At 45.4% G+C, this 21,741-nt stretch overlaps 1 protein-coding gene across 1 annotated transcript in view; it reads left to right on the top strand.

Annotated features, from left to right (window-relative positions):
• The first annotated feature begins 6,410 nt into the window (after positions 1 to 6,410).
• The window catches only part of ARHGAP22 (Rho GTPase activating protein 22), a 50,186-nt gene continuing 34,855 nt past the window's right edge, over positions 6,411 to 21,741 (top strand). Inside the window, exon 1 of the mRNA XM_088528743.1 lies at positions 6,411 to 6,857. Coding sequence (XP_088384869.1) covers positions 6,806 to 6,857 — 52 coding nt within the window. The 5' untranslated portion in view covers positions 6,411 to 6,805. The remainder of the gene's footprint in view (positions 6,858 to 21,741) is intronic.

Genomic DNA, 21,741 nt, shown 5'->3' on the forward strand with positions numbered 1-21,741 from the left:
TCTGTCCAGCCTCATGGGGAAACAGCCTGGTAGAAATGTAGCCCTCAAGCTCAGTTATTGGGCCCCAAACTCTCAGCTGTAGATGTGCAAAGAAATGGAGCCAGAACCTCCAAAAAAAACGGAGGTTTTGCTGGCATTGCTGAGAATTTGGCCCAGTCTTATTACTGTGTGTGTTCCCTACTGCACCTTAAAATAAGGGCAGCTTTTGTTTGACTGAACGGGACTGTGTTCTAGTTAGAACAATTCCTGTTGTAATCCTCTCTCCTCAAGGAGGATGTTTACCTGCTGTCAGCTCTGGAAGAGAGAAAATGAAAACAGCAAATTAGCTATCGATGTGCTACTCTGAGGAAGAACTGCCTGGCTGGATCCTGGCCTAAGCTCAGGACAGAAGTGCAGGTATCAGATGAGCTGCAATGCAAGGTAGATCCTTGGTTTAATAGTCTTTCTGGGAACCTGCATGTTCCTGTTTACTCATTCTCTTTCATGAAAGAGCAATATGGGGCAGTCTCTCTGTCTCAGTCTCCCAACAAATGCAAGGAAGTGAAAATGCAAATTTTGAAGTGCAGGGCCTGACTGTAGGCTAGAATTCAGCTCCCATTAGAAGCCAGCGAATTGCTAAGGCAGCAGTAACATACTTCAGTTAGCTCAAGATGATCAGGACTCTGTTTACCAATGTGGCTTTGAGCAATGCTCACAACACCCAGGCAAACAGGAAGAAATTGTAAATAAAGGCAGCTTTGAAATTCGCTATGTAGCTGATTTGCATTTTGCCATTTTTTTTCTTCCTTCCCCCTTGCCCCTATAGCAGCCTGGGGAGGTTTGTGTGGTGAGGCTGGCATTGCTGTGTTGCATTATGTATGTGAGGAGGGGGCACTGTGGAGTGGCACTTGTGTAATGAGGAGGAAAATCACTTTGAGGAGGGGAAAAAAGCCCCTCTCCGCTGCTGCCTGGGGCTTTCATGCTCCTGACGGCACGCGGGCGGCTCGGCTGTGGTGCTGGAGGACCCAGCGCGCGGCTGCGTCTCCCTGGAGGGTTGTTCTCCGGTACCGCAGGTTAGCGGTACCCGCAGAGCCTCGTGCTGCTCTCACATTGCAGCTGTGTGTCTGGTGTCTCTTCAGCTGCCCTGTCCCCATCTGCATCTTCACTGTCCTGGTTCGGAGGAGAGCACGGATGCCAGGGCTAGGCATCTTTCTGCCAGGAGGACGAGGAGCAGGATTTCTGGTGCTGAGGAAATAGACAGAAGCTCCTTCCCTGCTCTTGGCTTCCTCAGGATTTACTGTGATTTATCCTATCCTATTTCATACTCTATGCCATTTAAAAACTATGCTTTTCACTGAGTTTTAGAGGTAAAAATGTCACTGAACAAGTTAATTGTATTGATATCTCTTAAAGCACTATAGATTTACAACATTGTCCCATTTTGCTTCTGTAGTACCATAGTTATACTTCTGTCCCCACTTTAGGTACAAACTCCTATTCTTCATTGAGGTCATCTCAAATGATATATGGACAACAGGGTAACATTTCTCTTGCAGATCTATTCTGTTCGAGCCCACTGTGCAGGCTGGCCTTCAGTTGTGGTTTACCCCACGTGCCGTGCTGACCAGCCTGCTTTTCACTAAGGAACTTATTCCTCATAAATCCCCTAGAAACAGTCCTATAGAAATAGAGGTTACTGCAGTTCGGAGAACCACAGGACTCACCCTCCACTGACAGAGCTGCAGTAACTCGAGGATGGCTGGACCTAATCCAGGCTGAGTTCCCTTCTCAGGCAGACACATTAATGAGGGGGGCCTAACCAAAATCTTTGGTCTTGACCATTCAGAAAATCTAGATCTACTCTCTTGGAGTTTTTCCCTTATGGAGGACACTATTACAGTGTCCCAACCTCCTTGCCCACAGGGAAGCATTGAGGTCTGAATTCCCATGCTCTGCCTCCTTATGCATGCTTTTCTCCCTTTAAAAACTGAGACCCATGATTATGTAAAATTTGTGCTAATAAAAAGTTGGTTTTATTGCCTGTGCATTTAAAATAAAGCTAGGAAAGAGGATTTGTAAAGCCTCAGAAACCAGAAGACAAATAATTAAAAATTGCTGTGGATTTGAAGCTGGTCTCATGATTTTGGGAAGCTGATTCAAGATTTGTGTGTGCCTGGGGAGGCAGTGGTTCAGAAGCCAGATTCTGTGCAGAACTGCTTGACAAACTACAGTTTGTTACTTTAGAAACATATTTAAAAATGAAACAAGCTAAAAATGCCACTGAAAACTTTCCGGACTTTGCAGTATGTCTTAATCCTTTGTATTAAAGAGTCTTTCCACACATCATCCTCTTCAGCTTAGGAAGGCCTGGTGAGTAGAATAAAGAAATAGAGATGCACTAGAGAAAGGGTGTCTATTTTTTTCCTTCCTATTTTTCTCTCTCTTGTTCTTCCCTTCTCTTAAATTTGAAGAAAGTAGGCCAAATTCTATAGTCTTCATGCAGGGAAATTCCTCTCAATTTCAGTGGAAGACTTCGCTGAGTGAGAAAGGCAGGAGACTGGCCAGAGTTTGGGTTCTGTTTTTTTGGTTTGTTTTAGGAAGTTGGTTTTGCATCTTCATACACTAAAATCATAGGGTTTTGCAAAGGTAATGAAGGGTGGCAAAGGAGCAATAAACCCCTCTGAATTTCAGTGGAGGTTTGGCATTAATTTCTGCAACTCCCAGCATTCATGTCTGGCAAGTCTTTTCTCCCTTACAACATAACTTATTGAGCCCTTTAGGAATAGGGCAAGTGCTGCATGGATATGTGCATAGTGCAGGCATAAACTATGCAGTCCTTACAAGACTCTCGTGCCAGGGGCAGTGTGAAGGGTCTTAGTGCTTCTGCAACTGAATCTTACCTGGCTCATCAGTGAGTGCCTTGGTTTCATGGAGCCCTGGCATGTCAATATCACCACTGCAAGAAAAAGCTGATATGGGCAGCTGTGCTAAAGGGCTACAAGCAGGTCAAAGCCCAGGCCTGATCTCCACGTGCCTATCCTGGATGTAATTAATGATGGCAAGTATGTTGGAAAGATAATTATTGTGCTTGCCCTCAGAGACAACTGCTTGCTCAAGGCGAACGATTGGGGAGATTTATGTGGCTGTAGTAAGGATATGTAGATGGCATCTTCCCTGAGAAATATTGTAGCCACAGGAGCTCTTTAACTGACCTGAAATTTCTTTGTTCTGTAGGTACATTTTTTGTGTGTGGTCACAGACTACTTGTGTTAGAGCAGGCTGAGTTCAAACACCTGAAAGCAGACAAGGGTGCTCTTATCAGCCCAGCTTGCAGGAGATGGGGATCATGTCCTGGCCGCTCTGTGTGGCGAGGAATCTCTGCAAAGGGGGCCCTGGATGCGTGCCCCTTCGGTCTGACCAGCGGCGAGGCGGAGGCCGCGATCCCGCTGCCTCGGGGCTCGCATGGCACGGCGCTCTTGCCCAGCATGTGGCCATTATCCCTGCCCTCTGCCAGGCGCCTGCTCATTTACCACGTCGGGCTGCAGAAGCTGCGTCCCCTTCCAGCCTCCGTCGCAGGGACCGTGCAGCGACCGGCTGCTCCTGCATCCCGGCCAGCCACCCCGGGGCCTCTTGGGCCTTGGACGGCAGCCTCCGGCCTCCGCTCCGCCTGCTTCCCGCTGCTCCCTGGCATCCCGTGTGTTGGAGGGCGGTGAGAAGCGCGTAGCCTCACTGTGCGAGCACTCACCAAGCGTTCGCAAGGTAGAGTCTCCCCATCTTTCCAAGTTTTACATTAGCTTTGTTCAGGTAGGAAATAACAGCAGAAAGTCCCTCTGTAATTCAGTGGAAAGTTCCCACATGTGGCCACAACGAAGTGCCCTTAATAGAAAGAAGCAATTTTCATGCCTGCTCTTGATCACTTCTCTGTTCCTGTAAGGCAGCAAAACCCTCTGTGCCACAGTAGAGGGAAAAGGAACCAAAAATCTATGTGCTGATTGCTTATGCACCTTCAGAAAATCCTCACTCCTGGATTTTATCTTGTGATGAGTGTAAGCAAGTCTCAATCTGTTTCTCCAGTTCCCCTCTGTAAAATGGGGGATATGATGCTTGCTTTTTTAGTGAAGTGTTTTGAAACTTGATGCTGAAACTTAGATTCACTGATAAGAGTATTGGATTTTCTCTGCCTTAGTCAGTCTTAGCTGGTTAGTAACTGTGTGACTGCTGCAGTCAGTCCCCACTTGTGAAACGGGCTGAAACTGGAGGGTTTGGGGCTAACATGTCTGATGAGTCTGTACTCATGCGTTTTGAGAGATGATATGTTAGCAGAAGGATGCTTAGCTTTCTTGTAGCCCTGCTTCTCTAGTCCTTTCTAGAAGTATTATTAAAGGAAACAGACTTTATGCTGAGTAAATAACAGGTTTGAGGATTCCAGTTGGTTCCAATTCCATCTATTCTTGGCATCTGCAGATTCATCAAGACAGAGATTCTTGCCTGATGTTTGTGTTTGCAGAAAGCTAATTAAGCAAAGCTGTGCTAGAGCAGCAGAAACACCAGAGGGTGATGAGGAAGCAGTTCCTCCAGCACCAGGAGCAAAGCCCTAGAGTCCTTCAAAGCAGGTTGTGGTGATAGTAGTGGGGAGTGAAAGGGAAAGAATCTGTATTTATTGTCCTGGATTCGACACACAAATTTTGTTTGCATGTGTTCAAAGTTCTCCCTGGAAATCAAAGCCTAGTTGCAGAGCAGCCTCTGCTTGTAGCTCCAGGGCCAGAGGGAGTTGGAAACGAGGCAGGATGCAGGGACCGGAGCTAAAGCAGGAGGTCTGTGCGCACGGTCACTTCTGGAGGGCCGGATTCTTGGGCAGCGGGAGGGGATTGCTGTGCTGGTCACTGACACGGGGTTAAACCAGCAGGGAGAGGAACTCCCTTGCAGTGCTGTGGTTCTACTGTGGGCATTTTTAAAATTTACTGTGAGCAAAACCACCAGAGTGACTTCAGCCGAAACTCCAGCCGGTGTGTCACTGCAGGGTCTGTGTGCCCGAGGGCAAAGGGGAAGCCCAGGAGCGGGGAAAGTCCAGAGGCTGCCTGGGCTTTACATCCTTCCCCATGGCCTGCACAGGGGCCACGGGGAAGTGGGCTTCAGGGATAAACTCTGAAGAAACTTCTCAGTTTCTCCTCCAAGATAAGCATTTATACAAGAACATAGTTATAATTGCATTTGTTTGGTGAGGCAGTAGCAACAGTGTCCCATTGAGCATGGCAGGGTTTGTGAAGACTAAAGTATAGTAAAGTTTTCAGATTTCTTGTGCAATGTGGAATGGAGTTTCCTTGAGTATGAAAGCTGTTTTTCTTAAGTGTTTGTGTGCTGAAAACAAATGACTTGAGGAAAACCCCAGTTACTATCTGTCTTGTAGAGAGTTACGCAGTCTTCGTTACAGTTTGCGAATAGCAGTCAGATCTTCTACTACTCTGGATAGCTGATTTCAAATCCAATCACTTACGCAACAAATTAGCAGTGATCTTCCTTTTAGGTGACTGGTTTACTTGCATATCAAGCCAGTGATGAATCTCAGGGTCACAGAGTACAAGTAATAAAATCCAAGAGCAGAAAAGCCTTTGCTTTAACATATTTTCCATGACCAGTCCATGGGCTCTTAATGGAATGAATCTCGTCTTCTACCCATTGCACATGGGAAGCCTTGAGGTCTGGAGAAGCTGAAAAGATGTGCCCAAGTCTGCGTAGCCAAATCCCCAGAATTGTCCTTTGTAATCCAAGGTTCAAAGTGGAAGGGATACACGACCAAGTTAGATGAATTATAGGTAGTGACTGGGAAGAGGTCTGATATGGATAAATTTACTTGCATTAAAGGTACTGTCTCAATTTCGTGGAAGTAAAAAGGGTATCAAGTCATGCCAAAATGCCAGAAGTTTTCCAGAAGGGCAGCAGAAATGACAAGGATAAGGCTGAATTTCCACATCTCATCATCTGGGTAGACTAAAACCAAAAGTTTTCTAGGTGGCCTTTGGTTTTAGAGGCAGCATTTTTTACACTCTGGGGAAAATAATTAGTCTTAGTCATGGAGCAGGAAAGCCTGTGGAATTAAGCATTGGTTCTTATAGTTCCCATTGTCTAGGAGCCTGCAAGGTCTTTATTAAAAAAATATGACATTGTGCTGGTGAGGTATGGCAGGGCTGTCACCCCCTTTGAAAGGCAGGGAAACTGAGGTATGAGGTACTGGGGTGAGAGACGACTTTCAAGACTATCTGGAATTAAAATCTCCTGATGAATTCTTTAATCACTTAGCAAGGCATCATTTTCCAGAAGTATAAGGAAAAACAAAACAAACAAAAAACCTTCCAAAAAGGTAGTGGATCGCCCAGTAATAAGACATGGGAGGTTTTGAGCAATGCACTTCCCGCTCTGGACAAGAACTGGTTAACAGAGTCATTTTTTAATGTTTTTCAGACCTGATTTTTTTTCTTTCCTTTTCAATGTATTGCTAGTTGCTGCAGCAGCTGAGCAATGCAGAAGTTCTGCCTGAAAAAATGCTTCCTCCTTATATGATACTGTACATATTGTCATGGAAATTGTCCTCATTTCCCCCGAGCACACTTTAAATAACTCGAACAGCAGTGCTAATGAGCAGAAAGATATCTGCAATCCCCACCGTGCAACTTGACATACTTTATCCGAGTCTGAATTCCCCTTGCTCATCATTGAGCATTTTAAAGATCTGGTATAATAATTTGCTTTCTCTCTTTGGTCCAGTCATTTTGCTCTTAGCACTTGGTAATAAAAGGTCAGCTTTGGCTGAAACCTGAGTATTGCAGCAATGCCGTTTTTTACTGCCAAATACCTTAAGAAAAGCAAGTGTCTCCGAAAGGGTAAGTCATTGTATTTTTGGTGTGTTTAATGTTGTCTGTTTTACTTTAAATCACAGCAAAGGATTTATTCTGAATTAACAAGCAGCGGGAAGGGATCTATTCATACTGCCAGTCGGTTAGCACAGGGGGGTTTATTATGCTGGGTGCGTTTTTGGTTCAAGATACAGTGTATGTTATTATCTTGCATTTTACATTCAGTAAAGCCGGCTAAGCGAGAGAATGTTTAACCCTTTAAACATGGAGCATATGTTTTGCACATGGGTTGAATTGCTAATGCAGAACAAAACAGCAACAGAACCTCTGTGTGCATTTGTTTTTCTGCATGAGTTAGGTAGGTGGCTGGGTAATGCTCTAGTATTTTTGTTTGTGCTAATAATTTCTTTAAATCTGTGTTGAGATGATAATTTAAAACAAGTAATATTGTGTGAGGAAAAGCATGTTTCTGCTCGGCATCTTTCCTGTGCAAGGGGACCAGAGTGCATGATTCCACATAGATTTTTAGCTGGTTGTTGTGATGTTTGCTTTGAGAATGGCTGTGTGGGCTTTTCCTGGCAATGTATTTGTTCTACCACCAGGTAGACACAAAACCATTCATGAGAGCAGTTTGCTTCTCGCTTTATAAAAATTGATTAACGTTGCTGTGAACTCCTAATAGAGGAATACATTAAAAACACATTCCTTGTATTTTCTTGCTCCATTGCTTGTGTTGTTATTGTGACATTTGTTATGTAGCCAGCAGTGCACATGTGGGCTTTGCATGGAAAAGAGCAGCAGGGATTTCTGGTAGCTGGGACCTGCATAAATTCCTGGTGATCCGATTTGCTTACCTAGCTAAGCATTGATATCTTACATTTCCCTTATCCTTCGCTTGAACATGAATCATTTCTAAGGCATATCTAGAAGGGGGAATTGTAGGTTTTCATTGGAGGTTTAAAGCTGAAGAAAGGATATTGAGCAAATGCAAATCTGCTTTCTTTAAACTAAATCTGTTTCCTACTGGGCTCTCTTTAGAAAGGGAGCACACAGCAAGAGCTAACAGTTGTGGGGTGAGCACTGGGTCTGGCTGACCCATAGCAAAGCGTGTGCACATGTACACAAAATTGCAGAATCATTCAGGAAGTTTTAAGAATAGAATCCTGTCAAGAAAACAATGTATTAGAAAAAGGCAGCAAGATTGAGAGTGATTCCTGATTTGCTCTTGTTGTGTCGTAGTTTGGTTGTCTCTATGTACCCGTGCCACTCTACAAAGGACCCTAGGCTCATTTTTGCTCCCCTCTTTCAGCTCAGCTGCTGAGGGCACCCAGCTGAGCAGTGTTTTCCTCCCTTACTGCATGGGCTGGAGCAGGAATGTCCCTCCAGACAGATGCTGATTAAGGACACCTGCCTTATCCGGGTATGTGGCAGGCTCTGCAGCCAGGAAAGCGAAGAGCAGGGAACAGCAGTTTGCTGCTCACGCAAGGAAGAGGGCAATAACGAGTGAATGTTTTCAACCCAGAGTCAGCATGGCCATAATCTGGACCTTTAGAGATGGACAGGTCAAGCTCAGCCAAAAGCAACCTGTCCTCAACATGGGAATCTTCAGCTAGCTGAACACCCAAATAGCTTTTGCCTAAGAGCATCTTGCTGTTTCCTGGACCAAAGAGGGTAGATCTTGTTGCATCTTTGAGCCTTTTTCTGCTGAATACTTTCTGCTCTGTGAAATCCAGCAAGCTGTTCAGACTGTCTCCTGGTCCGGGCATAGAGGCCTCGACAGGGCAGGGAACCGTTCAGTGTCCGTCTGTCACTAATGTTGCTTTGAAGAGGCTGAACTCCTGCCAGTTTCTGAGTTGTTTTCCATCCAGTTACTTGAGACAATCCCTTCTAGCTCCCCTCCAGAAAGCTCCTTGTTTGCTGACTTTTACAATGATATGAATAAAGAGGTTTCCATCCCTTTCTATAAGTAAATGTGGTTGTTAAAAGGCCTTAAATGATATAAAGTGCCCTGGGTTTAGCATCAGAAGTGCGGTTGCATAAAGCCATGGTAGTGCCAGGCTCCATCGGGTCTGTGCTTGCTCGCGGCTCTCCGTGTCTCTGCACAGAGCAGCAACAAGCCAGCAGGGGCAGCGACGTCTCTGCATGACCTCTGCACAGCTCCAAAGGGCCTGGGAACAGGAGCTGGGCTGTGGGCAAGTGCAGGGCCTGTGGCATTGGTCATGTGGGAACGAGAAGTCCCAATTAACCCTCTTGGTTAAGCCTTAGTGAGGGGGCTTGCCTGGAAATGGGCAGTAGAGCTAGCAATGGGGACCCAGGTCTCCAAAATCTTACCGAGTACAGTCCCAGGCAGTGTAGGGCTTCACCTCGTAGCCATTAGGACAGTTTTCTTCCCAGTTGTATCTGACAACTGTTTCTCTACTCTCACCATCCTCCACTTTATCCCCTCCCTACCAACCAGAGGAGGCTGGGGTGCTTCTTGGTTAATTCTCCATTTTTAGGGTGCCTGAGAGATCTTTCAGGCACCCTGGGAATAGACAGTCCAGCCATAGCGTGGTGTTCTCCCTTGCTCTGGGCCCTCTGCTTTGGAGGCAGTCGTGCAAGAGGGGATTGCCAGCAGGAATCGCTTGGTGACACTCGCTCAGCCTGATCTGTGAAACCCACAGCAGTGACAGAGCCTGGAAAGACACAGATACAGGCGCCCTTACTTCCCCGTCACCACAGAAAACATTTGTTACCTTCTCCAGCCTGTCACTAAACCCCACTGTTTCTCCTGTGCCCTGCAGCAATATTTCTGCTGTCCCTTGGCTAAGCCCTGAGCAGCAGCTCAGCAGTGCTCCAAACCAGGCTGTACAATGTATGGCAGTCGCAATTGTTTCTAAACTGGCAAATTACCACTGATTTTCACCTGCCCCCTGATTCTTGGGCAGGAGGAGATGAGGAATGTAAGTTTTGGTTCCTGTAAAGCCTTTTCCTCTTTAATTCAAAAAAAAATGCATTTGTTATTGCCAAGTGGCAATAACTTAGCTGGCTGCAGCTGTAGATTTACTGGACTTCAAAGCTGGATGACTGAGGAGCGGTTTCGGTTTGTAGCCAGACAAGCCGAGCAGTCTCTGCTCGAAGTGGGGCTGCTGTTTCGTGTGGGCCATGGTCTGTGCCCAGGCAGGGGCTGCAGGGGAAGCGCTGCAGAGGGAGATGGAGAGCCAGCCCCCTGCTGCTGACAGCATTCCTGGAAAAACAGACCATGGAGATCTGGGGGGACCTGGTGGAGGAGGAACTGATTAGCTCCGTGGTAGTGGGGCCTGGGAATTGGGGCATTGGGGCTTTACTTCCCACTCCAGAGCCCCGCCTGTGTAAACGGCCCCTTCTGTTTCCTTAAGCTCTTTCTCCCCAACCTCCGTATGTTCCTAGTGGGTGCTCTAGGACAGGACAAAAGCTTTACAGTGAGCCTCTCGAGAGGAGGCTGGACAGCAATGTTAACTTCTTACTACAAATAAACTCATTTGGGATGCAGCAAGGGACAAACATCCCGCACTGATGTATTTGGGATTACGGCAAGAAGTCTTGGTAGAGGATGAGGCTGCTGGCAGCCCAGGTCCTGCCTTCCAACAGGAGCTGGAGCCTCCTGGAAGTGGTGTGCAGGGCTCCATGGGCCTGCAGACAGGAAAAGAGCAGGAGCTGGCAGGGCCCAGAGACGTGTCTGTCACTCAGCAAATGACTTCCAGAGCCATGTGGCTCTGCTACAAGCCTCCTTCATCAGTGCTGCTAAAATCGGAGGGGAGTTGGGCTTTATCCAGCCAGTATCTGGGCTTCTGGAACTGCTCTGGGAGTGAGTGCGGACTCCGACCACAGCGCTGAAGGCCCCAGGTGCAGGAGGAGGCAGGAGGCCATGGAGCGAAGGAGCAGCTTTCCAGCACTCATGCCCCTTCCCCATCTCTCATGCAATTTTACCAGTTCCAGCACGCTGCTTTGGTAAGTGGCCAGCTCTCCATCCCGTGTGGAGCAGCAACCTTCCTGCTGCTCGGCTTGTTCTGTCTCATATTTTCGAGGACTGGCACTGCCTTTGCACCTATACATAACCAGTGTATGATTAAACTGGGGTTTAACCAAGCTTGGATGATAGAGATCTTGTTTATTTCTTGGCTCTGCTACTGTTTTGCCAATATCATACTGGAAGTCATGTAGTCTCTCTGTATCTCAGTTCCCCATTGGTATGTAGGAATTTCCTACTGTAGAATTTTAAGGCTATTTTTTTTTCAATACAGAGAAAGCATTTTCCCAGTAATGCACTGTGTAGCCTTGGGAAGGTCTTTTAACCTCTTTTCTCTTGTTTAAAACTGAAGTATTCCAGCAATGCTGCATTTCTATGATTTCTTTTTCCTTTACTTGTTATTAGCTAAAGCATAAATTAAAATATTTCTATTTGCATATCCTTGTCATAAGATTGTTTGTAATCATTGTGGTGGTAGTGTTTCTTATCTGAAAAGGACAGTCTAAGCTGTTTTGGATATTTTTATTTTGACAGAAGTATCAAAACTGGGTTGGATTAAGGCGTGCAGGATGAAGAGCTATTTTACTGTCCGACTCCTCCTTTAGTCAGGCTTCATTCATCCTCAGACTTTAACATGGATGAGGCTAAGACATCTGCAAACAGGAACACTTAAGGCTCAAAGATATTTGGCTGTGTATATGTATGTATATGCATGCAAGCTCATAATAATAATTTTTATCTAAAGCTTTTCTGCTTAGGTGCCCAGCATATCTAAGTTAAATTAAACAAGGGAAGAAAAGTATTAAATCTCCTTCACGGAAGGATGGAGGAGCTATCTGTGTTTAGCAAGCACTTGGAGATTGGCTTCAGAGACAAAAATTCAAGTTTCCTCTCGAAGAGAGACATCTGCATCACAAGGCAGTGACCAGACGGACAAGGCAATAGTTTGTTGCTATCTACACGCTCTTACTTCCAAACTGCACCATTTAAATAAGAGTAATGGGCAAAGGCAGCATCCCATGCCTTTAATGCAAGGCTAGTACAACTGTCTGCAGCCAAAAGCTTTGTGCTAGCTTTTAGTTCTGTTATTTTTCCTTCTCATCTGTTAGGGATGACTTTCAAGCTTACCTGGTCATTCTCTTTAAAAGATGCAGAAGGGATGAGGAGGAAGTTGCCATCTCCCTTCTCATCCCCTCTGTTCCCTGATTTGGGATTCAGATCAATCCCAAAACCATCAGTCATTTTCTTTCCAGCCTAGCAAACCATTAACCCAAATGATTCTTTCCTTTCCAAGCCTTGTCCTCTTGCTCCCTGCATACCACAGCTTCTCTGCAGATACATAATTCATTATCTGGAAAGCCAGTCTTTTAATGTAATATTAGATAGGCAGCAGCTCAGCAGGTGTCCCCAAGGTAAGGAAGGCAGCATAATGCTGGCAGCAGCTGCTGGCTTCAGGCTTATCCAGGTTTCTTTGTTTTGAAACAGAAGCTGGAAGGCTTTTTAATATACCACATCCCTGACTGAGCAGATTATGGTCTGCTATCCTGCTTTTGACCACGCAGACAGAAATTCTTGTAGCACTTGCTGTCTGTGATTGCTGCAGTCAGTCCTGTGCCCTCAGATCAGAGGGAGCTCACAAAGAAGATGGACTGGTTCCTGCTCTCACTTTTGTCAGTGGATGATCTGGACCAAAAGTGTTTGTGGGACAGGCCCACCAACATCAGCATTGTCAAAATGGACTTTATGTGCCTATAAGTATAGAGGTACTTGACTAGAGGGCCTACACAGAGCATTGCAAGCAATGCAGCTGGTATTCAGCTAGTCTTACCTAAGTGTTAGATCTTCATGGCCTTGTTAGATCTGATTTGTGTAATTAATGCCACACTGGCAAAAGCAGTCAGACTGGCAACCTTATCACAACATGCAATGAGCAAGGCTTTAGATTCCTTGGGAGAATATCATCTTCTTCATTTGGATGCCATGAAATGTACAGATGTCTGGATTTACCCAGAATTTGTGGTCCTCAACTGACATGTGTAACTGCAGGTGGTAAACCTGCTGCCTGGTACTTGTATCTAAAATCAGGAAAAGTTCAGGCTCTCATTTACACGGCTTCCAGGTTCTGCACTGAGACGTTCCATAACGATTCATCACTGAGGCTTTGAAAGAGGTTCTTCCTCTAGAGTTTAGCATGGCAGTGTGAGCACCCACGCTGCAAATACACCCTTAGGCCAGGAGAAGGTTGTCCTAACATACCTGGTTGCTGCACATATCCACATTCAGAACTTGGCCATATTTCCATGGCTCCGTGCACTACCTAGGTGCAGGCCTTTGGTCTGTGCTGTAGGAGAGGTCCCCTCCCAAGGCAGTCCTTCTTGGTGCTTGTCCATCTGTAGCATCCCGCCGTGCCAAAATGGCAACCAGTGCTGCAGACAGGGCTTTCTATGGGAGACATCTCAGAGAAGGGCATTTTGTGCAACACTTCCCTTTGTTTCAGTGGGAGCAAGTCCGCTGGCTGAAGAGATCTCTCAGGATGAGATATTGTTTACCCACTTGTTTACTTTTAATTTCTTGTTTAAGCTGTCCAAGCCAGCATGTTCTCGAGAAGTGGCGTTACGTCTGCTGAAGATTAGCCACTTCAGAGGACCTTTTATGGTCTTCCTGATTGCTTATATGAGTTTGCCATTGCCAGTGGGTGGAGAAGTGGTTGTTTTGGTGGTTGTTTTGCAGCAGCTCACTGGCAATTGCCCTAGGACACAAAGAAATTAGGCCCTGATTTTTGCATCCTTTCACCATCCGCAGTTGTGTTCTGAGCGGCTGCAGCGCTGAGCCCAAAGGACAGCTAGAAATGTTCCTTTTTGCTAAACAGCATTGCTGGCACCGTGAAAAGTAGTGATATCCATCATGCTTAGAAGATTCATTGGTTACTCTATAAATAACCAGGCAAAAAAAAAAGCAGACTGCTATAGGAGTGCCGTACTATGCATAGACTGACTATGCTGACCATAGGCTTTGATCAGAATATCCTCGAACTCTTAAGTTTAGATGGGTGCTGTTACCATCAACATTGTCGTGTCATTAATATGAACAAAGTTTTATTTTTCCAAATTTGCCAACATTTTGCAAGGGGTTTACATTAAGTATTCTTTCATATTTCAACCCCATCCCTGCATTAATGTTAAAAATGGCTTAATTTTCGTAAAAGTGAAGTCAGCAAGTATTGAGAGTTTAATGATATTCATCTATTTAGTTCTGCCAAAAATTGTGCTTGTAAAGCTTAAGTCACTTTGCTGAAGAAAATAATGATGTTTGTAACTTGATGTTTGTAGAACTGATGTTGTACATAGAACTCTGTGCTCAGTCTACAAAGGATGCGGGTCTGTACGTGCTCAGCAACAGGCCTGGTGTCTTCAGCCTATGCCGTAGCAGCTGTGGTTTCACTCTGATTCTTCCCAGTTCAAAGTCCAGAGTGTTGGCTAAGATAGCAAGCACACTGTGTTTTAAAAATACAGGGAGGGAGTCTCTAACTTCATGGTGCAGTAGGTGCAAGGAGAAGAAAATTCAGACTAATGAGAGGCGAGGAGGAGGAAAAAACAGTTGCAGTGAGACTTATTTAGAAGGCACGAGAGCCATTCCACTCCTACCAACGAGGGTTTTGGAAAATGTGAGCACAATAGCACTCCCAGAAGAATGTGTAAGCTGGATATGATCTTTCCAGTGTGGATTTGTTGAAGAAAAATAGATCAGAGTTTGTCATTCTGATGTTGTAGTGACTAATTTCTCTCCAGGATTTAAGATCTCACTCCACTCTTGTCTTCAGTGTTAAAGAAGTGAGGAAATATTTATGAGGAAAATGCTTGTGATTGCATGGTAATGCATAAAAATAATCCAGTTGTTTTCATTCAGATATTTCAAAGCGTGAAGGATCATCATCTGGGGTCAGGAAGAAGCAACTTCTGTTATAATAGCATGTAAACACAACCACAATTGGGGTATATAATTGGATACATTCCTAGAAGCATCTAACACTTGTCGCTTTGGAGGGCCACGCGCAGCTGTGTGGCCTGCTTTGCACAGATGTGCCACTCTTTTACGGGTACGTACCCTTGTAATTGCTTTTGTACCCTCAAGCTCCCGGTTGCCTTCCTGCCGATGTGCCCTTGCAGCGTGCCCTGCGGGGCCCGGCACGCGCTGCCCCGCGCGACGGCCCTGCCCATATCCCTCCCGCGCACATCAGGCTGCTCTGGGATGGCCGGGAGCTTTGCCTAGCACAAGCAGTTGCATACGTCATAGCCTGGATAGGCTGAGCTAGTTCTAGCTGTTTAGATTGGAAACAAATTGGAGAGAAAGAAACTGCAAGAGTCGGTTTTCTGGAGCAGGGAAAAGGAGAGGGATTAAGGAAAGCAGCCTCTACTTGGTGCTAGTAAGAAGGCTGTGCAACTTTTCCGTTTTACCTGCCGAGTAGCTGCACGTTATGTCTGTGTACATCCCAACTGCAGAGCCTGGGCTGCTCCAGGAGAGAGGCCTTCCCGCAGCGGTGCCTTCAGCTTGGCCGACACGAAGCTCGACCTCCCAGCCGCGGCGAGCAGCCCATCAGCACCACAGCAGTTCTGTCTGTGAAGCCTCAGGTCCTCGAAGACATTGAGGGTATTGAGCAATTACAACACCTTGTTGTTGTTGTGCCAGAGGTGTAACTTAAAAGTGTCTGGACCTTTTTTATAATGAAACTTCTCACAGTTCAGCCTGAGGTAGATAAAGGGCATGAAAATTTTCAGCTTATGTAGATTTAAACAGTGCAAAGTGCTGAGTAATTGAGAACAGGTTTTATAAGCAGGGATTAAGGTGGCATTTGTGCACAGTGCTACTTGCTCTTACTTTAAGAGCACTGGAAATGATCTTTCTCCCTTCTTTTTATATTGCATCTTTTGTTTTTTCCTGTGGCTCCTGTGTGTGAGGTCAATTTATAGTGTATGACAGACCTGGAATATGAACTTGTTCACTGTCAAGGTTTAGATTTATTTGAAGTAATCCATAGGTTTAACAAATTTTTCAATTTACTTTTTTGAGTAATAGATATGACTAGAGCGATACTGATCACACATATACCAGGATAGGCATCTTCAGGTAGGAGTTAAAAAAATAAGTCAAAACAACCTGCTACAAATCTGGTGTATAAAAAAAATCACATAATCTTTAATATCTTATAGTTCTCAGAGTTACATGCTTCATCCCGAAAACTGAAATGCAGTACTATCTTAAAATGTTGAGTGTTTTCTGTAGTCTCTGTATCAGTACAAGAAAAACTGGGCCTCTGTTCCTGTTAAGTCTTGTCAAACTTTTGGATATGAAACCACGGTTTTGAGGCTTCAGCCCTTCGGTGGTTCTTTAAAGCGGTTTGTGGCTCTGACACCGCAGAAGGTCGGTGTGTTTGGGTGTGTTTGTGGTGGGAAGAGAGGCGAGCACAGGCCCTTGGAGTAGTCTATAGATAGCAGTGGCTTTGGCATGTTGGCTGGCCTTTGCATCGTCCTCTGGGGTAACGCCTGAAATCTGGGATCCAAAATCAGTCAGGGACTCCTGGAAACCCCCTCCAAGGACTGTTAGCTGAAAATGTGATCCTCTCCTACTTATAACCATCACTAAGCCTGCTGAGTTTAAAAGTGTTGAAGGGAATTAGGCATTTATATTTGACTGAAAAGTCAATGAGAAACTAGTGCACAGTTGTAAATTCTGGCTTAAGTAAACGTAAACCAGCTCAATTTATGAGTTGGACTTATCCTGTACAATAATAAGTATTTAAAATTTCACTTTTCTCTCTGCAATAATCATGCAAAAAATGAAAGCTGAATATGAGAAATTCCTCATTTGTGATTGTAAACTGTGGAAATAAAACATGCTTCACCTGCAAAGGGGCATGTTTCTTTAGGAAAAAGTGATATTATACTGACCTGGGAACTGAAACAAAATAGAGAGATTTTGATCCAAAACTCATTTATTTTATTTGCCCTATGCGTAATAGTAAATGCCAAAACTGTTTTTTATTTTTATAAGCTTTTTGGAATGAGATCACAAATTGATTCTCAACTGCCAGACTTTACAGATGTGAGTGTGTGCATTTAATCATGGCAAGCACACATCACTGTTTACTGCTTGAATCTTTGCAAATCATGTCCCTGTAGTTCCTGCCAGTTATTCCTAATTTTAACCCCCATTCCTTGGCTCTTCAGATATTTCTTACTGCTTTTTGTGTTCTCAAATAGCCTAAATGGAGCATTTCAAGGTCAGGTTGCTATTCCCAGACATCATTCCCTTCTGTTAAAGGCTCATCCAGAAAAAAATAGCAGGAAAGAAGTAGAGTTATTGGGTGTACCCAAGTTGAGACTGCATGGTGGTAGGTTGACGCAAGATGCAGATATACTAGACTGGGTCTATTTCTAGCAATCATGCTCTTGGAAACTTTTTAAGGGAGAAGGAAAAGAGGGCTCAGGAGAGAGGTTCAGGACAAAGGTTAGCCAGAATCAAAGGCAGGAACTGAGGAATTCAGTTTTCAAGAAACTTTTCCAAGCGCTTTCAGTGACCTTTTGCTTCCTCATTGGTATTTCTTTTGTGTCTTGTAATCCAAAGATGGAAGATGTTTTTCTTCTTGCTTTACAGAAGAAGATTCCCTTAATATAGCTGCCCTTAATCTTGACAGAATTCCTTCAGCTCATTTTTCACCTTCTTTCATTAGCAGTGGGATCTTAGATCTCCAAATGTGATGCTTGCCTTTAAGACAACCATCAGGAGCAGGTCAGGGAAGATGAATCGAGATTGTTCTTTTTCAGCCGTGGATGCTATTTTTTCTCCATTTGTCAAGATCTTTGTTGCTGCTTGTCTGTAATCAAAGGCTTTCTGTCACTACTTGCTGTAGTACTGAGGGCAAATAAGTCGTTTGGGCCCATCAGGGACCCCTTTGATAGTTCAGCCTTGGGACTGCCATTCACTGCTGCGCACACGGTAAAAGCATAGGTAAATATATGCACATGTGCATGCATACTTACATGCAAGTGTTTGTAAAGGTTTCTGATTTCAGTCCTCCCACTACTGACAATATGCAAGCACATCAGTAAGCAGAACTGTGTAAGAATGGGAGGAAAGGCAAGCTTACTTTGTGAGCCAAAAACGCAGAATCTCTTAATTCAAAAATTATTCAGCCTGTTGTACTACTGAACATCTGTTTCATGTATGAACACTTTTGATCCTGTTTGCATGTTTATGTGTGTATGGATTAGGGAGGAAGGCGAACCTGATCGAAAAGGAAGCTGCCAACCTTCAGCAGAACCTGATAGCAGATTTAGTTGAGAATAAGGAAGTTCCTCACTCTTTGTGCTTTGGGACAGGAGTGTCTCCTGACAGGCAGTGCGGTCCCGTGTCTCAGGTTTCACACAAAGAAAGGGAATCTGAGGCTTGATGCCACAAATGTCATCCTTCGATAAAGGTCATTCCTGGGCATATGAAGTTCTAGGGAAAAGAACAATTGTGAAGTTTCCTCTTTGGAAACAATTTTAGAAAGGGATGGATGCAAAAGATCTCCTGTTACAGGTTCTTTGAAGCGCAGGGCAGGTAAATATGGTGTATTGGCAACCGTATGTTTTCCACTTTCCAGTGCATGCATTCCAGAATAAAATAGTCTTAACAGGAAGGCTTGTTCAATAAGCAGGGATTTGCTGTGTGGATTTTAATTTCTGCTGTTGCTGCAGTGCTGCATCTGACCATGGGCTAGTTGCTTATCCCAGTCTTTCAATGTTTGTCCTTCTCTGTTTTGGGACGGAGCCTGGAAGGATGACAATTATTAAGGATTAGGAGGCGACATGTTACTCTGAGGTAAATGGCATACAGGTGACAGTAGCAGATGGATCCAAGGACATCTGAGATGCAGTTATAGGAGCCACTCAGTAGCACTCAATTTCTAACAGCATCCCTGCCAGTCTGGGCCCAGAAGGGAAAGCGTTCGTACTTTGGAGCTGGCAGTCTGGAGCTAAATAAAGTGCTTTACAGAGGTACCTAGAGGCAGGGCTGGCAGAGCACTGATATCTGCTGGGGTCTGCAGCCTTGGATGGTGACCAGGAGCAGAATGAGTGCCTGAGTGCTCCCAGGCCTTCCCGTATGTGCTTGGGTGGTCGCTGTCATGTTACACAATCTTGAAAGTGTTTGTTGTTTCTCTCCACCTGTTTAGGAAACAAACAGTGCTGCCCATGTGTTTCACAGGTAGGGACAGAACCTAGTGTGTGTTCTAAAACAACGTGCTGGAGGCCTGCAGCAGAGCAGGCAGTTGAATGCAGGGGGAACCCCAAGTGCTGAAGCTGTTGGATTAACTACCCCCAAGTTAAGCTCCCTGCTTCTTACACATATGTTGAGGTGCTTGCACTGTGTGTTTGCAAATGGTTTTATTTTTCCTTCAGTCTAGAGCTGGAAGTAACTGTGAGCAGAAGGGCTGGAATGTCTGCCCTTGGCAGGCCTGAGCTGAGCAGCGACAGTCTCCAAGGACCAGTCTTGTTTGTACAGGAGCTTGATTAAGGATGTGTGAGAAGTTCTGTTCAGGGCACGGAAAGCCCTTGTCTGTGTTCAGAACGCTTAGCAGAGTGTTTCTTCCTCAGCCACGGTGCTGAGCAGCCAGGGTCCCGCTGGACTGGCGCAGCGGCGGTAGCGCCTGGGCCCCGCAGGCCCCGCAGGCCGGGAGCCTCGCGGCTGCGACAGCGCAGGCTGACCGCACAGGTAGGGGCAGAAGTTCTGATGGCAGCGTTTGAAAACAAACTTCATATTGCGATGGCAGGCAAGAGTAAAATTCTATATCTAAACATTTCCAGGCAGAGAGGTTTAAACTGGTTTTCCAGTTGCTAAAGACCAGTTTGTTTGAATTCATACAGTGTTTGCATTGCCAATTCAGCTCCCAGAAGGAGGAGGTCCTGTTTTGGGTCTGGGCCTAGAAAAGAAAGTATGTGTGAATTTTGGGTTAAATTCTGGACTTCTAAAGAACGTGGGGAGTTCTTGTTTGTTTATTTAAGAAGATCTGAGAGTTTGAATTTAGCTGTTTCTAGTTTTGTGAATGCTGAGGCTCTCAGAATCTGTTGGCTAGTGTAACTAACAGTGTAAGGAGGCAAGTCTGGGCCCTGTCCTTTAGGGAACTCTCCAGTTGTGCTCGTTGCCTCCGGGATGCAGTGAAAGGTGCCAACAGTGCAGGGAAAGGAACATGGTCATGCCCTAAAAGAAGAAATTGTTTATAGGTGGGTCTACCTGCTCTGCTACTGCATTTCCAATCCCACGCTAACATACGTGGCTTTCTTTAAAAAGCAGTCCCAAAGTGTGTTCTGTTTTCCAAGCTAGTGCCTGTGTGTGGAGTAGTATTTGCTTGTGCTCATGCGGCTGGTCACCGTTGTCTCTCCCACAGGCAGCTCGTTAGGATCATGACCTTGCTCCTATTTAAAGTATCAGTGGGGGAGAGCCAGCCACACAGGAGCTGCGTATGTAGTTTTTGGCAGAGTCTCAGGCTTCAGTTCTGCAATGTATACAGGATTTTTTTCCCATCCAGTTTTTTCTTTTTACTGACTAATAAAAATATAAATATTTTTCCCTAGATATTTGCATAAAAAGGCCCCAAAAGGCTGAGAAGGCAACTGGCTGGTCCAAAGTAACATCTGAGGGGAAGGCGAGTTGTAGTTAGATCTCTGTGGGACAGTAATTCAGTGGGAAGAGGCTGAAGCAGCACTGCTGCTCAAGTCCAGTTACTGCTTCTCTTAAGCTCAGTCAGAAGAAACCCTGCTCCTCCTCTGCTTATTACACTGGCAGTGCCTTAGTTCAGCTTAGTTCAGCTGTTCTCACCAAATCTGCAGTCAGCAATTCATTCTCAGCCAAGATTCTGTTCTCTTCTTCATACCTGGGGCAGACAAGACCTCAGATGAGTCCCTTAAATTCAAATTTAAGTGAGACAGCTCATTTTGCAAATTCAGGAATATCAAAGTAAAATTATTCACTTGGCAGCTATGAATGTCCCAGCTGTACGATTCCTATCAGCTGTGTTGAAGATGACTGCGAGCATTGTTGGTAGCAGCAATAAGGCTTCAGTGCCGTGAAGAGAACCAAGGGGCAGCTGATGGTCAGCCAGAAGGATGCGAGTCTGCCTGAGGTGGGAAGGGCCAGCATGGAGCTATTAGAGATGGAAATAAATTGAAGACTCTAATTATGGGGTGAGCCAGATTCTTTGGGGACTTATCTCATTCCACTGCAGCACTGAGGTCCCCCAAACCCTGCAACTCAACCAGGCTTATTGGAAAGTGGGATAAAACCGAATTCTTCAGAGCAGGCATGGAGGGAGACCATGGAGAAAAGGTTTCCCATGAATTTGAGCTTTGTGAGCAGAAAGAGGGAGAGTCGGGATAGATAAGAAATGGGTTTGTGGAGCTTTGGGTTTGGTAATGCCAAGATGGTCATCGATCATGTCCTGGCAGAGTATCCCCAGCAAAGCTGCAGGCCCTGCTTGTCCTGTGCTCCTGCGCCTGGGGTTGTGCGTCCCAGGGCTTGGCGTTTGGTGCCTGCCTGGGGCAGCTGCTCTGTTGCATGTGCTGCGTGGATGTAAATTGTTTGGTAAATCCAAGGTGGGAGGGTGGGCTGGGAGGATGACACGCAGAAAGTCAGAACTGGGATATGTGAAGGGAAGGAAGGTCCTGGCTTTTGTTCCTCATGCAGCATGCCGTGGGCGTAGGCCCGTTGTGTCTGTACATTACCAAAAGGTTCTTGGTACTTCAGGTTCTTGGTTCAGTAAATTGCTTTTCAGGGAGCCACAAAATCCTTCCAGACGGGTCTCATTTTACCCCTTATGCTTAGCAAAACCAGAGTATGATCCACGAGTGTTTCTAGGCCAGGAAACAATTAATAATGAGAAGTACTGGC

Source organism: Tinamus guttatus, unplaced genomic scaffold, assembly GCF_059628265.1.
Source record: "Tinamus guttatus ecotype Peru unplaced genomic scaffold, ASM5962826v1 Tinamus_guttatus_pri_ptg000314l, whole genome shotgun sequence".
In the NCBI taxonomy this organism is placed as follows: Eukaryota; Metazoa; Chordata; class Aves; order Tinamiformes; family Tinamidae; genus Tinamus; species Tinamus guttatus.